Source organism: Crinia signifera, chromosome 2 (assembly GCF_055691185.1).
Source record: "Crinia signifera chromosome 2, ASM5569118v1, whole genome shotgun sequence".
NCBI classification, from domain to species: Eukaryota; Metazoa; Chordata; class Amphibia; order Anura; family Myobatrachidae; genus Crinia; species Crinia signifera.
This window is the reverse complement of record NC_139218.1, coordinates 206,918,790-206,935,551: the sequence shown is the minus strand read 5'-3', so window position 1 is coordinate 206,935,551 and position 16,762 is coordinate 206,918,790. Positions and strand designations below refer to the sequence as shown.

At 43.1% G+C, this 16,762-nt stretch overlaps 1 protein-coding gene across 2 annotated transcripts; it reads right to left on the bottom strand.

Moving 5' to 3' along the window:
- Nucleotides 1-7,824: 7,824 nt before the first annotated feature.
- Nucleotides 7,825-15,824, bottom strand: PNRC2 (proline rich nuclear receptor coactivator 2). 2 transcript variants are annotated; one of them, XM_083173598.1, is made up of 3 exons: nt 15,625-15,824; nt 14,531-14,714; nt 7,825-12,537 (listed from the first exon to the last, which is right to left on the bottom strand). In XM_083173598.1, exon 3 carries the CDS (start codon nt 12,518-12,520, stop codon nt 12,122-12,124), a length of 399 nt encoding a protein of 132 aa, XP_083029724.1. In that variant the 5' UTR covers nt 12,521-12,537; nt 14,531-14,714; nt 15,625-15,824; the 3' UTR covers nt 7,825-12,121. The 2 variants fall into 2 exon arrangements, with proteins under 2 accessions (XP_083029724.1, XP_083029725.1); XM_083173599.1 differs by having other exon boundaries at nt 14,531-14,711.
- Between the last annotated feature and the right edge of the window lie 938 nt (nt 15,825-16,762).

The following is a 16,762-nucleotide window of genomic DNA, read 5'->3' as shown; positions in this document are numbered from 1 at the left end:
TTCCTCAATATCTGAGTGCAATTCTGTTCCCCACAATCTTAGAGCTCTAAAGACATATGCTACTTGACACCCCAGCTTTAAGGGACACTGCTGACGAAAAATGAAGTTTTCTGAGTGCTCCCTCCATTCTCCTATCCATAGGGTCCTTTAAGGAGGCCCCATCCTCAAGCGGTATCGTGGTCCTAGAGCAGGGCTGGGCAATTGCGGCCCTCCAGATGTTGATGAACTACACATCCCAGCATACCTTGCATCAGTTTCAGCATGGCCACATAGCAAAACTAATGCAAAGTATCCTGGGATGTGTTCATCAACATCTGGAGGGACGCAATTGCCCAGCCCTGTCCTAGAGGTAAGTTCTGCCACTGCCGCATCCACCTGAGGCAGAGAGCACCAATTCAAAAAGAGATCATCCTTGACTGGATACATTCGATCTATCCTAGACAGTTTACCCTGTCTTTTATCTAGATTAGACCATTCCTTTGTAATAAGATCCTTCATAACTTTATGGATTGGAAAATGTCTGCCTTTCTTGGACCTATCTTCAAATAGAATGTCTTCTCCTGCTTCAGTGCTAACAGATTCCTTATAGTTTATAGTCTTGTAGATAGCCTTAATATACTTATTATACTTATAATTAGATACTCTCCACTTTCTCAAAACTGAAACCTCTAGTTTCCTCTTTAATCTCACCAGATTCTTCAGACGAAACATAATCTGGATCCGGGATTTCTTCTGAAGAACCGTCATCATCATTTAAACCGGCTTGATCCCTGGACCTTTTACTTTGTGCTCCCATATACTCCTCTTTGGTCACAAATAGGGTGGCCAATCCCGGGATCGGGATCGGCGGGATCCCGGGATTTGGCCCCAAAATGCCCGGGATTTCAATCCCGGGATTTCGGGATTAGACTGCGCACGCGCAGTCTAATGCCGAGCAGCTTCTGAGCACCCGCTCAGAAGCTGCCTGGCTGTTCCCGACCCCGGCGTGCGGCCTGCGCAGCGTGACCTCTGACTGTCACGCTGCGCAGGCCACAGCAGCCTATCACAGGTGACTGCTTCCGGCCGCACTGACCTCCCCTCCTGCAAACTTCAATGTCCGCAGCGCTATGTGCCCCACTCCAGCCCGCCTATGTAAGGTAATCTGCGGGGCTGCAGCAGGCACCCCCCGCAGCGCTGCTCTGTCCGCCCGCCCATGTCGATAACCGCCCACCCCCCATGTCGATGCCCGCCCACCCCCCATGTCGATGCACGCACGCCCGACCATGTCCACCCCCCCCCTGCCATGTCGATTAAACGGGTGGACAGGGCATGTTTTTCTTTTAGGGATGCCAATCCCGGGATCCCGAGAATCCCGGGATTGAGCATTTTTCAATCCCGAAATCCGGGATTGAAAAAATGCCCCGGGATTGGCATCCCTAGTCACAAATGACTTTTTCATCCATTCCATTAAATCTAGTAAGATCTTTGGTTGTCCAGGAGTGGAAATTTGCTGGACATCACATAATGATTTTTTCTGGGGTCCAGAAAAGGCTATATCACAGACAATGCAGTTCTTATCAATATTTTTCTTCTTCGCAATTTTCTTCTTTGGCACGACTGGTTTGGCAGGCTCACTATAATGATAATTAATGCCTGTCACTAAAAAAATTTATAAATAAAAATTCTCTATCTAATCAAATAACACCGGAGCTTACCTCACAGGGGCACTATCTGTCTTTTGGGGGGGGAGGCGTTTCCATGATGCAGTATAGAATATGCAGTCCTAAAAGGATATATCATATTACATGCTGAAGTCCAAACCCCACATAGTTTGACTTAAAAAAAACACCAGCAAAGAAAGGATACCTTTAGAGCAGAATCTCAGGATTAAGTGCAGCAATCTTTTCAGCAGCCACTTGCATGCTGCTGTTTGTACACACAGGGTTTAAATAGCCTGCACACTACTTTCCCCGCGGCGCCCACACCGGAAGTGCGTCACGCGTGTTGGCTTATGGGTCTTGTAGTCTCCTGAACCTAGACCACATAAGCAGCTCCCGGAAGACGCGTCTGTAACGCTCTGCCTTCTGGGAGCTGTAGTTTGTCCGGCGCAACCCGGAAGTCCTGGACATGCTGATTGCTGATTGCTGCTTGCTGCGGGTGATATGAGACTTTGGAGACTTAAGGTGCGTACACACGGAGGCGATTTTGTATAATATAGCTGGAAATATGGTGGCTAAGCGACCATATTGCCCACGATGGGAGTGTGCACCGGCGATATATCGCCGGGTGCACGCTCCTGTTTTTACCCCTGTAGTGATCGCTGGTCGCAGGAACATGCTCCTGCGACCAGCTGATTACCACTGCCGGGCTCCCCCGGCAGTTTCTTTTTCATCAGCGACCATCTCTGGTCGCTGATGAAAAGGAGAAACTGAGCAATATATTGCTCAGCCATATATTGCTCAGCGATATATGGCTGAGCAATATATCTCCCCAGTGTGTACAGGGCTTTACCCAGACTCGGAGCTCCGTGCCTCTTTCCTCTTCTGGACCTCTCGAAAAACCTCTCGTCCACGCTCCCATGCTGCTCTACCTCCAGAATGCTCCCTGTATACCTAAGGTAAGCTCCTTTAAAAAAAAAAAAAAAAAAAAAAAAACCTGCTCTGCCTATCTCTAACAAAGAGACAGGAAAAAAAAAAAAAAAAGTGGATAGGGAGGAGATGGGATTTATACTAGAAGGGGAAGGTCCTAGGAAAAAAAAAGAGCCTGTCCAGTAGGAGAGGGATGAAATCCCAAGGTCTTGGCTGCCATAGAAGAAAAATACTTTACAGAACAGCTATTTTGATATCATACTAGTTCTGAAGACTTTCATAACCCTCACTTTTGTTTTTCTGCACATGAAGAAAGAACGGCAGATGGAACCTGTTGTGGTTTCTTGTAACTGATGCTTCACAAATAGTTTACCACCAAAGATCAAAATATTTAAAGGGAATTTACATTTCTACAAAAAAAAAAAAAATAAAGTTTAATGATCCTGCAGGGATGGATGGGAATTTCCCTCTGTCCCTACAGATTTGGGGATTTTTAAGCATTTGCTTTATACAACACCAATCAAATAGGATGATTTTCCTGTTCAATAGGCTGCAAATCTAGAACATAGGTCTGAACCAGGTCCATATTGGCATTAATCAAATGGTTGTCTCTTTATGCCAATGATCAGGCTGATTTAATACTGAGGCACCAAATTGCAGCTTCTACAGCTGATAGTCTGGCAGTTTGTGGGCATAAACTATTCTTTCCAGCAGACTAGTTATTCTGGTGTATAGCCATCATAACACTTACAGGAAATTACCTTAGTCATCTACAATATGTACTAAATCCAAACCTGATGGTGAATCAAGTTCCAGAAGGAGCAACAGACTGTATATCTTCTGTAGCAACCCCTATATATTTGGCTTCTTCACCAGTATACTACATAAGCACTCTACTTCTACTCCTTTAAGGTCAAATGCTTTGGCTCCAGGTTTAGATAGCTCCATGCTAGACATTTGCTCAGGTGGGATACATATATCCTGCCAGTAAGGATAAGACCAACCCCATAAGTGTTTAAAATGTTTCTTCCTACCCCACTCCAATCCCTCCCTTTGGTGGGGTATAAAGTCATTAGGTCGACCACTGAAGGTAGACCTAATGACAGGGCGTGGATGATTGAGTCAGAAGGTCGAGATGAGTTTTCTTGAGCAGACATGTGCCAAGAGGTGGTATTTCATTCCCTGCCATCCACTAGGGCATGGAGAATATGGCACAGGGAGGCACTGTGCAGCAAGTCACGAGAGGGGACACAGAGGGGACACAGTACACCATGTTCACATTTGGGACAAAAAAAAAAGTGAAAAACATGTTGACCTTTTGACTGTCGACCTTGCTATTGTTAATCTAATGCTTGTGTTGACCTATTTCATGTGTTTAACTTATGCATGTTGACCTAATATGGGTCAACCTAATGACCCATACCCCCTTGCAACAGCCTAACCACTGCATATAAGTGCAGAACCCTAACCCCACGCTGGCTTGCCCCAAATACTTCCATATCAGGATACAAGCTGTCTGTTCAGGAATCTGCATCCTGATCCTGTCGAGATTCTAAGGCCAGTATTCAAGGCAGTTTAAAATCCCCTTTTCTATGGGGGCGTGGCTTGGCTGAGCTCCTGAGTGGTGGTAGAAAGCGTGAGCTCCGCTAAAAATCCTGTCTATATATCCTGCTAGCGGCAGATCCAGCGCCCTGCTCTAACCTGCGATTGTGGCTGGTCCTACCCTGAAGGTGGTGAGCAGCTCGGCATCCACAGAGAGCGGCTGGAGTAGCAGCAGGGGAGACTTTGGCCTGCTTGGGTCCAGCCGGGACGTGACCGGGTGCCATATTGGAGGGAGTTAACTAGTGGCGCACTTCACCGGCGGCCGTCCGACTGCAATCGCCATATTCCTATATAGTGGTGGGACCTCTGTCGGACTGCTGCTGCAGCGTGCCCGGGTGCCTATTCAGTGGGCTGCTACTTGGCGTCTATACTGCGGGGCTCTCCGATTCCCTTGCTGCGTGGCCTCCGCTCCGCCTGTACCCCTGCCAGTGGTCCTCTGCCTCTACATCTCTCCTGTAGTGGGGGACATATAGTGCTTCTTGCCCTTCGGCGGGCCTGCTGGTCTCCATCCCTCTGCAGCGTGTATGCCATCTCTGAGACCTCCTGGAGCACAGCACCACTCTGAGTAGTGGAGGGGGTCAGTTTGCTAATATAGCCTGAGATCTCTCTCTATCTCCTGCCGGACTGTCTCTCTATCTACCTGCATCGCTTGAGATATCGTTGTGCTGCACTGTTTATTTGTGTAGACTTTTTATTCCATATTTTAGCATATCCTGGTGAATTGGTGTCTCCTGGCTGCTCTATCCTACTTGGTTGATAGCTGATATACATTGGTGGTGTGCTAGCCGACACTGTGTTATTTCTGACTCTCCTCTGGAGTATCGTCTGAACACCACTATAATGGCTGATCACTTCCAGATGTTACTCGCCCTGATTGATGCCTCTGCCCAAAGGATCACTGCTAAACTAGAAAATGTGATCGTTATGCTCACAAATTCTGCAAATACGGCTTACACCAACATCCTGGATCTATCCTGCTGGATCAAGAATTCTCTAGCTATCCCCTATGCTGGTACGGCGAATCTTCAGGCTCCATCCCATCAAAGTGTGATATCTCCTACAGCCCCTGTTGCTATTTTGCCTCCTAGAGAGTGCCGGCCAGATATTTGTTACGAGTCATTGATGGCAGATCATACCCACCAGGGCCCCTCTCGTACCTGAAGAGAAAAAAAAAAGGGGGGGGGGGGGGTGTGGAGCGCTCAAAAAGTTATTGTAAATAATGTATTGATGAATTATGTTTATAGTTAATAAAAAGATATTTGAAATAAAATTGATCAATTGGGTAACACAAAATATAAATTCATTTAATTCTCCCATCAAGTAAGATAAAAACTAATAAAGATGCACATAAAATATTACATAAAACATAATCATATTGCACTTGCGAGAGAAGTATTAGGCATACAGTAAACCACTTGTCTGTAATGTAAGTAAATGATAGCAATGGATACTTAAGTCCCGCTTGTTCCAAGATGATGCTACCCTTTTGGTCGGGTTTGTAGTCCCCACGTTGAGAAGGGAGGGGGGATGAAGGATGGTAGGCTGAGGAGGTGTAGGAAAATCCGGGTTCAGCTTGTACTTGTGGGTGTATGGTTAGTCTTGCTGGAGGCCTGGATCTCTGGTTCCACTGGTGGGCAATAGTTTCGTTGTGCTCTGACAACTTTCTCAAAGTTCTCTTACCTTTGAGAAAGTTGTCAGAGCACAACGAAACGCGTCAGGTAACCCTTGTCTGGACATTGGACACTATCCTCCACTCCCCTTGAACCAGCTACTCCTTTTGTCCCCCCACAAACTCATTACCACTTATGCCGGCACCCGTATTCTGGATGTACAAATTGGGTAACCAACCACCAGCTAATTTCTGGAGCCCTCTATCCGTGAAGTGAGGTATTTCCATCTTGCCCACCAGTGGAACCAGAGATCAAGGCCTCCAGCAGAACTAACCATACACCCACAAGTACAAGCTGAACCCGGATTTTCCTACACCTCCTCAGCCTACCATCCTTCATCCCCCTCCCTTCTCAACGTGGGGACTACAAACCCGACCAAAAGGGTAGCATCATCTTGGAACAAGCGGGACTTAAGTATCCATTGCTATCATTTACTTACATTACAGACAAGTGGTTTACTGTATGCCTAATACTTCTCTCGCAAGTGCAATATGATTATGTTTTATGTAATATTGTATGTGCATCTTAATTAGTTTTTAATCTTACTTGAAGGGAGAATTAAATGAATTTATATTTTGTGATACCCAATTGATCAATTTTATTTCAAATTTATCTTTTTATTAACTATAAACATAATTCATCGATACATTATTTACAATAACTTTTTGAGCGCTCCACACACCCCCCCTTTTCTCTTCTCGTATTTACCACACCAGGGGCCTGAACCCCCCCTCTGTGTGAGCAGCCCACATAACCCACCCGCTAAGCACCTTCATCACCTGGTGGTGATTTGTCTTTTTCCTTGCCCCTCTCCTACCTGCCTCCAGAACTTTTATATACCTCCTTGGCTTACTGCCACGATCCTGGACTCATTAATGCAGTATTTTCGAACCCCATATGTGTATATATATTTTTGGGACTGTACATATCCTGGCGTATATGAAGGAAGGACTGCTAACCATTTGGCTCGGTTGCGGGGGAGGGCCTGGCCAGACTAATACTTTGGTCTTGTGTTACAGTTATTAATAGGTGATGATATTGATGTATAATGTAACTGTGCTGCAATATTCCACCTATATTTTTCCATAAATGCCAAGTCATTGTCCTAGACAACTTGACTATTATCCGTTTGTAGGGGGGGGGGGGGGGGGGTTATTTTTCATAATAGTGTTGGGTGGGAGGGGTAGGTTAGTTATTTGGCATGAATAGCTTAATTTTTAGCTAATGGCCACTAATCTAATCCCTCTTGAGTTAGTGTAGTTTAATATAGGTTTGGGGAAGGGTGCAGTTTATTGGGATCCAAGTATGCCTAGGGTTGGGTTAGGCCATACAGGGTGGGGGGGTTCTGGGGAGGTTTGTGTTGGGAAGTTTGACTTTATTTAACTATATTTTTATTCCTTTATCCGGCTGATCAGACACTATTCTGGCATATATCCTTGTTTTTTGTCTTATCTTTCTCTCTAATTGACAATATATATTTAATAGCAATTGTAATGGTGATATACAATCCTGTCACTTCTATAGCTATTCTCTTAGCATTGGGGGTGGGCTGGGTGACTCAGAATGGCGCCTTCGGTCGCTCAGCCTACAACCACTTCCTAGTACAGTGTTAAATTTTGTTATCCACCATGCTATCCTAGTTGCCTATGACTGTGGCAAATGTGATACTTGCAATATGTGTCTGATACTCCCCATACTTGCTCTGGGAGTTTTGGCTTTTAATTTTCAAAAATGTCAATAAAAATTACTTCATTTCAAATCCCCTTTTCTATACACTATGTTAAGTGGTATTGGAAGAATAACCGTTTGAGGAGCAAACTAGACCCAATATTTTAATAGTGCCATGCAGGGAACCAAAAAGGGATACAACTTCAATACTAACCGGTTCATTGGTAGCAAGTCCAAAATCATAGCATTAATTATATGTTGCAGAAAATTTAATAAAAAAACAAAAAACATAAGTAATAACAGACCACAGACACTGCTTTGGGGGGTAAAAGATTAGTTTTATTTTTGATTCACATTATGTGTAAAAAAACACATTCAAATTTGTGAAATTGAAGCCAATTAATTTTGGACATTTTGCTTTGTGACTTTATTATGGAGAGCAGGGAGTTTATTAATCAGAAACAATGCCAATTGAAAGGTTTTTTTTTTTTTTTAACTCCATAATTCACATCTGTATCCTTAAGTGCTGCTGACACATTCTTAGTGTATAAATAGATGGATTTTACATACATATCACATTGTGAACAGTTTAACAGATGAATACAGCACAGCAGTATTCAAGAAATGATTGCCCAAAAGAAATATTTAGGAAAAAAAAAAAAGTTAAAATGGAAATCATCCAGTTACATTGCGCATGCAACAAAATATACCATGAACCTTAGGGAAGCAGGATTTTCTTATGCTAGATCAGGCATTTCCAACCACGGTCCTCAAGGCACACCAACAGTGCAGGTTTTAGCGATATCCAGGCTTCAGCACAGATGGTTTAATCAGAATCTCTAAGGAACTAATTAATTCACCTGTGCTCAAGCCTGGATATCTAGAAAACCTGCACTGTTGGTGTGCCTTGAGGACTGTGGTTGGGAAAGCCCACACTAGATAGATACCTTGCCATTGTACTCAAGTGTGCCATATTTGTTTGGTCACGTTGAGTGCTCAATTACCGATGCCAAATAGACAGCCGTCTACAGGATTATACATAGTCTGGATTAACACTTTCAAATTGAACATCATTTAGTGGCAAAAGGAGTGCATCCATAGAAGCTCATTTAATATTCATAAGCGTTAATACTCCCTCACAGCTATGTAGGCACTAAGGCGAACGCAAATTTCGATTTGACACTGCACCCTGATGTGATTTAATGCATAGTTTTTTTTGTGTGGGTCAAGGATTACAGAAACCAGCATTCCAAAGATTGCAAGTAACTCATAATAACTAAACCTATGATGCATTTCCATTTAAAAATACATATCTTTTATTACATTGTAGAGACCATCTGGAACACTGCTGCCATGAGCTCATACTGAAGCCTGATAATTTAGGGCTTTTTCTTTAAAAGGGGTTTTCCCATGTCCAGTTGTGTGCTGCACTATTATTAAGTCTGAAAAGTTGACGGGTGCAGGTTAAAAATAAATTAAAAAGCCACCAGGGAGCAGCCAGTTTGTAGTAAGTAAATATAATTGTAATTCAGCAACTTTAGACTGTGGGGCTTGAGACTGTTAACAGCAGGACCAAAGACAAGTCATAATCTAGCACACAGCTCTATAAGAACCATGGCACTCCAAAACAACAAGTGACATCAAAGCCCCTGGGGTTTGCCTTTGTCCCATACACAGTGGGCGAATTTCAGTTGAAAGTCGCTCCGTTTACTTGTTTGAGCGGCTTTCATCTTAAAAGCTGCCCAGTGTGTACTGGGCAGCAGTGAGAGTTTATACACACTCCCGCATAATCACTGGCATTACCAATATATGAGCAAGAGAGTGGACGGCGTTCACTAGCATCCTGCTATGGAAAGCAGTCCACCCCAGGGAAAATCGTGAAAACCGCTCAGTGTGTGCACTGAGCGTTTCAGCCCAGCGACTTCCCCCATAATAGTTATCCATAAATGCTGGGCAAAAACGCCCAGTTCGTATGGACCTTAAGCCATGGATGAGATTGTAACTTATAATTGGTCCAAAACATTGGCACAGCTTTAAATTTAAAAATAGGTTTAACCCTTTGCAATTCAGTCTGGTTTAAATGGATTGTAATTTATTCAAAAATGGTTTAAATTGAATGCTAACGGTCTTATTTTAAGTGGCTCACCATTGGATCTGCTACTAGCGCTAAGGCTGTTGAGCCTGACTACGTTGGACCTAAAAGGGTTTATTATGCATCTTCCATCTCTACTGGGAGCATTGAACTCTAATGACCATAGAATAAGCAAGTTGGCAAAATAGGAAAGCAACGGCAAGTACATTTGTTTTTTGCATGCAGCTTAAACATGGAAAATATGCATATAACACACTTGAAAAGATGCATGTACACAAGCCAATATACTGCTTTTCAAACTTTTGCAATGCACATCTTACACTGATATTCTGGAGAAAAAAAAAAAAACCTATAATTCAGAGCATAAAGATTGTTCTTTCATAAAGGTACTACAGCAGCCCACTAGTGTAAACAATAGTTGCAAAAGCCTTTGCAACAAAGTCTGCAGCAGATGAATATTCTTAAAAAGTAAACACAATTGTGGACATAACTGGGTTATGAAATGGTTTGATTCATGTACAGGACAATTCACATATCATGATTTACACATGTAAGCATAGTCACTACATTTCAAAGTCGTTTCAAAGTCTTTTGGAAAAGAAGGCTATCGATTTTAGACAAGCAGTGCTAGGAATGAGTCACAAGAACAGAAATCCAGGATGGCAGAGGTAAGGTTGTTGTTTTAAGTACTACTTTAGCAGTCAGTTTGGGCTTGTTACTAGTCCACCTTCACTATGCATCCATTTGAACATGGATTTGGAATACTGCCATGGAATGAAGGCCTATACAGTGCAATACAGTTCTATTTTATGCTAACTGCACAACAATCTCACATACTGTACACACTCAAATTACTATACCACCAGGTTATATCTATTTACATTTTCACAATTAGACCAAGTAGTGGGAGTACTCAAGACTGTAAAAATATCAAAAATACATCTATTTATGCAAAAAAAATGTGTTATTTTCAGATTTCAGCAGCTTTTTTTGTTTTATTTTTTTTAAATTTATATATAAAAGCATCATTAAAAGGTTTTGTTTGCACCAATCCCACTACTGAACCAGTTACAACTGATAACACGAGAACGTGTACATATTTATACTGGCACTTTGTGCAAAGGCTACATCCACACATACATGTATGTGTTGTAATTTAACAAAATAGTCATTTTGTGAAGTCACAGCTTTTGCATGACTACATTCAGCAGTTTAGTACTAAAAAATACTTTCTGTGCAGGATCACCTGCAACCATTTACATATGCTACAACTTTTACAAGTATTTACAGAACCTAAAGGTTCCATTGTTTACATGCTAGCTTAAAAACAAATAAAAGAGCAGCCATTTGAAGAGTTGTTGTCTCACTCAGAAAAGAAAAAATAAACGCAGTGCTACCGTACATAGGTGCACTGCCAAACAAGGGCAAATGTTAAAGGCAAAATATTGCATTTTTTTGATGGCCTATTTTGGAAAATTCTTACTGAGCCACAAGAAAGGTGGAGCAACCAGTCCCTGCATATTGGGCTAGGACAACTACAAGGTGGCATATGCTGAAACCAAATACATACAGTAAAACCAGCTTGATTTGATTAAAGGTGGGGTGGGGGGAGCACATGTTCCAGCATACAATCAAGTTAGAAATAGCAAATAGAACATACAGATGGAGCGCTTATCATACAGCGCAGGGAATCGCCATTATGTCCTCGCTGGCAGAGAGGTGCTCCATCTGTCTGGGACACACAAGAGTCTTACATGCACGCACGTCCCAGTCACTCGCGGTGGGGAGTGGAATCCTGCCCGTCTCCGCTTCAGGGAGACAGGGGGGGGGGGGGTATTTTGATGAAGGCCAAAGGGTCAGCCAATTTAAGATTTGGCAGTGCAAACATGCAGATTAATTGGCACACTAAGTTTCAAATACTTCTACACACTTCGTTAACCGGTGTGGTGAGGTTCAGACTGACACTAATGCATGCACACCCACCAGCTTCCTCAAAAAAGGGGAATGGTAAACTTGTGGCATTAGGTTAGTGCTTTGGGGATTTGAATTATAATGTTAAAAGGATTCAAATATGTGGATTTAAAGCAAGACTGTTACTTAAGCTATAGTTACAATAAAGCAAACAAGTTGGCCAAAATAAAGACTATAAAAACAATATGTAAAAGGCTAGCTGGAAGAAGCCACTTACTCCAAACCAGCATTCAGTGCCTACTCCATTTAAACTCAAGTGCAAAGTATTGTAAAAACTTAAATTTGGGTAGGTGGTGATGTCAAGGAAATAGTGTGATATGCACAATTCATGCTGTGAATAAGTGCTTCCAATGCAGGAGTCTTCACAGAAGTTTCTCCAAACATTAGTTCAGTCTAGCTCCTGAGTGAGTTTAGGTAGATGAATCCAGTCCCATGTTGGTTTATGTGCCTTAATGCATAACGATTTAGGAGGGAAAATTTTTTTGGGAGTGAGTCTTCAACTTGCGGCTCTTAATTATCTGTAATTGCTTTTTTTAAAGTGCCCATACTGCTCAGGCCTGGACCTTCAGCAGTGTTTTGAGCTGGAAGGACATCAATTCTTTTTCGGCAGGACTGCAGGACAGAGGGACCCAGTGGCTTGGTGGTTTTGGAAGAACACTTGGTGATGGTGGCTCACTGAATTTGGCACCAGCATAATTCTGGTTATCCTGACAGTTGAAGAGGTTGTTGGATCCAGGGAAACCAGAATTCCAGTTCTGGTTTGATCGATTCTTATTTGCTCTGTTCTGCATGGCCTGCCATGCTAGACCCGATGGACCACGACCTCTGTCCTTACCATAACAAGTGTTTATCTTCTGACTATTCCGCTCTAATAATTTTTGCCAGTTCTGTTTGCTGAGACCATGTCTATGCTGCTGAACAGGAATGTTACATCTCTCACCTCCACCCATCTTCAATTTTATGTCACCTTAAAAAAAGAGTAAGGAATTTAATATGCAAAGTAAAGTTTAACAGCATTATGAATATGAAGCTTTTCAAGTAATTTCCTAAAATAATGGAGCAACACAGGTTCTAAATAATGGGTTGGAAGTATTGTTACCATTACTGCAAGTCAACTTAAAAAAAAAAAAAAATTAAGCCCCATACACCGATCTTTATGAACAATATGCATTATAAATAGCTCATTACTTACATTATTCATATTGTTCAGTGTGTACCCACTATATCATTAACTATGCACACTCAAGCAAGTAGTTAACAAACCCAATTGTCTTAACATGCCCTCAAATCTGACTAAATGTTGTCATTGACTGCATGTTCGGGGGGAGGTTCCCAATTACTTCACTGAATGATAGTTTAGTATTTTAATAGTGGGTCATTGTTTCGCTGGCACTGGCGATATTTTGAACATAATTGGTGGTGCCACATCGTATAAGTATGCTTTTATTTGCAATAGGTCCACATAAGATTATAATGTGACCATATGCATCAAGTCAAAGGGTAAAAAAAAAAAAAAAAAAAATTTGTTTAGGCACCTAAAATACAAATTAAGGTCAAAATACAAAAAAATATTGGTACTTGTTTCCTAGCACGGCGCCCATCGCATACCATACTTAGTGGTGTGCGATATTCATGTTAAATTAACAGGAGTGCTTGTACAATGAAATATCGCATAGAATTGCATGCCAGCAAATGGCATGCAATGCGATTTTTAATTGTACAAGCACTCATGGGTGCTTACAATGTTAAATGCACCCCCATTATCAACGCCAACCCGAAGCGTGGAGAGCGCAGCTGTACGCGTCCTCCGACCTTTTCATACCCCCGCTATCCACGTCGGCGTGGAGTCGATTTTATATAGTGTGGCGAGCGCTGCGAGCCCCACGAGAGGATGCGAAATACATGTAAAATAATTTCCGCCTGCGCTTGCCACGCTATGGGCTCGGTGGCTCGCTGCGCCTACCACACTATCTAAAATCAACTCCACGCCGACATGGATAGTGGGGGTATGAAAAGGTCAGAGGGCGCGTACCGCTGCGCTCGCCATGCTTCGGGTTGGCGTTTATAATAGGGGTGCATTTAACATTGTAAGCACCCATTAGGGTGCTTGTAAAATTAAAAATCGAATCGCATGCCGCTATATTGCATGCGATTGTATAAGATGTACTACGATCAAAATATTGGGCGCCGTGCTAGAAAACAAGTACCAAAATATTAAAGAAACTTATGGTGTGTACACACTTTACAATCCAGCATGATATTCTGACTAACCATTACAACATCCATAGCTGGGACATCATGGATGGTGTAATGGTTAGCATTCCTGCCTCACAGAGCTGAGGTCATGGGTTTGATTCCCACCATGGCTCTAACTGTGCGGAGTTTGTATATTCTCCCCGTACTTGTGTAGATTTCCTCCGGGTACTCCGGTTTCCTCACACAATCCAAAAATATACTGGTAGGCTAATTGGCTCAAAATTAACCCTAGAATGAATGTGTGTGCGTGAACATGTGGTAGGGAATAGAGTGTAAGCTCCACTGGGGCAGGGACTGATGTAAATGTTCAAATATTCTCTGTAAAGCGCTGCCGAATATGTGTGCGCTATATAAGAAACATAATACTAAAACTCGTATGCAGACCGCACAGGTTTTTTACCTTGCGAACCCGATGTGCGCTCCCAGGACAGCAAAACCCAGATAGGGAAGCAATGACTATATAGTAGAAATCTAATGCAGATAGCACAGCAAGTTGAATAGCAAAGGAATCTCACCGTGTGTACACACCATGGAGTACAGTGCTGGTAAATATTTACAGCAGTATTCGTTACAACAGAACTTAGAGGAAAAAAAAAAAAAACCTGAAATGCTGCTGTACAGCAGGCACATAAGCAAAACGGTCTCGCAAGTAGAGTAAAACAGATTTTTAGCTAAATTATAATGAAACCATAAGCATTATTTACCTTTCAGCTGATCCTTCAAATACCTCCACACCGTTCCCAAGTCTCAAGGTTCCCACTGTCCTTTGTGATACTCTTTTTAGCTTGGAAGATTGTGTTCGCATGAGCCAGTAAAGATCCAAAACCAACATGAATCTCCTGGGCAGCAGGCAGCAGGGGGTGGCGAAAAGGACTGAAGTTCGCACTGCTGACGGAAGCACAACCAAAAGGGATACATGAGGGGGAGGAGCAATGAGGTAATACATACACAGGAAAAGCAATGCATAACAATGAATTGGGGAGCAGACTTAAATAGACGCTTTAAAATTATAAACACAACAAACAGTCGAAACCAGGTCTTCAATAGCATATCTGGACTAGTTTGGCCAGCAGGATTCCCAGAGAGAATGCTGGGAAACTTCTACATATTCAAGTTAAAGTGCCTATATTCTTAAGGTTTCTAAACAACATTTGGTAAATAGCGTATTCTGAAATGTTGCTACCACATTTAAGAGTGCAACCATTTGTAATGCAAAACCAGACAGATTTTGCATGCACCCAGTCTACGGTCAATCTACATATGGCAGGGAAAAAAAAATGGTTAAAAAAAAAAAAAATATGCCACTTGAGCCTCCTTTTGCCCTGTACCCTCAGAGGTCCAGAGTTTCCGAACCACAACAATAGTTTATAACATTTCCCCGTAATCTCTCCTTAGATTACAAGATTTAAACTAATTCCTTAACCAGCTCTCCGCTATAAAAGTTTATACCATGCACTTACACGGGTTTTTTTAATATACGAATTCATATACATACACACTTTTGCATCATTCCTACACTTTTCCTGCGCTAGAGCCCTCGGGCGCTAGTCCTAAAATCGGAGCTAAATTAAACTAAATTAAAGTTAAAAAAATAAAAAAATATATTTTAAAAAAAAATAGTTTACTACAATGAGCGAGATCGGTGGTGTAAAGGGGCGGCTCGGTCACTAGTAGCAAGGGCAGCGGTAACCGGAGGAGCAGCATAGCCTTATAACCGTGAACAAAGAGACGGGCAGAGGAGACAAACACAACATGGCGCCCAGCGAGGCGGGGCCGTGCACTGGACTCTCCCACTCACCGAGACTTTTCCCCACACAACGGGCTCCTCGTCCTTCTCCACTCAGCGGCGACCGTGCAGCGATGTCACAGAAGCAGGCACACAGCAGCCACTGTCTCCCCGGCGTCAGAGTGATGGTCTCCGGCGTCCGCTCTCTCTCGCTTCCCGTCTGACTAGGAACACGACCTTCCCCACTCCGAGCATAACATCGAGCGTTGTCTCCGCCTAGCCGCGCCGTGGCCAATCAGAGGACGGAGTGCCCCGAGGCGACCAATAGCAGCGCTAGTTCCGTCATTGCAGCCTGTTGCAGTGCGGATCAAGACTTCTGCTCGGCGCCGCCTCCTCCCCCAGTTTCCATCTCAGCTTTCTTGTTATTGTATGTGGGGGGAGGGGCGGGGCAGCCAAACACAGGCGGCGTCACCAGCCCAACTGCGCCCTGACCGGGCAGCAGCAGCATCCGGCTGGGGAGGGGGGAGAGAGGCAAACACAAGCTGCGTAACATAATAACAGCTGCCGGGGGGAGGGGCTACTGTGTATAGTTCTAGGTCTCTAGGATAATAATAATAAATAATGTATTATGTAATCCGCTATACAGAGACGCTGTATGTGAGATAACAGCGCCACAGCCAGGAGGCGCACATAGGAGTTACAGGCATCACTATATGTACGAAAACTAATATGAAAACTTCGTAAGAGCAAGCTGCTGTAATAATAGTTATGTACTGTGCATCATGTGCCTGCCTTTACTGGCCTATGGAAGCATGCTGCCACATTGTATAGGAGCTGGGTAGGTTTTCTCAGCAAGAGGCAGCCCCTATAAACAGTATGCACAAATACTAAAACCATTACGGACACGAGAAAATGTCATATATTGAGGTCAAACAAGATTACAATAACCACTTTACAGTCTTTGGTACTTGTTTTTCCTAGCACGGCGCCCGTCGTAGGTGATCGAATACCTTAAGTTAAGGTATGCGATAGACGCGACCAACGCGATTTTAGGGCTATTTTTAGCCTTTTCCCCGACAATTTAAAATCACGTCCATCGCATGCCTTAAGTTAAGGCATGCAATGCGACCGATGCGATGGACGTGATTTAACATAGGGAACAATGTTAAATGGGCCAATGGACCCGATTTTTCATTGTATACCCACCCTT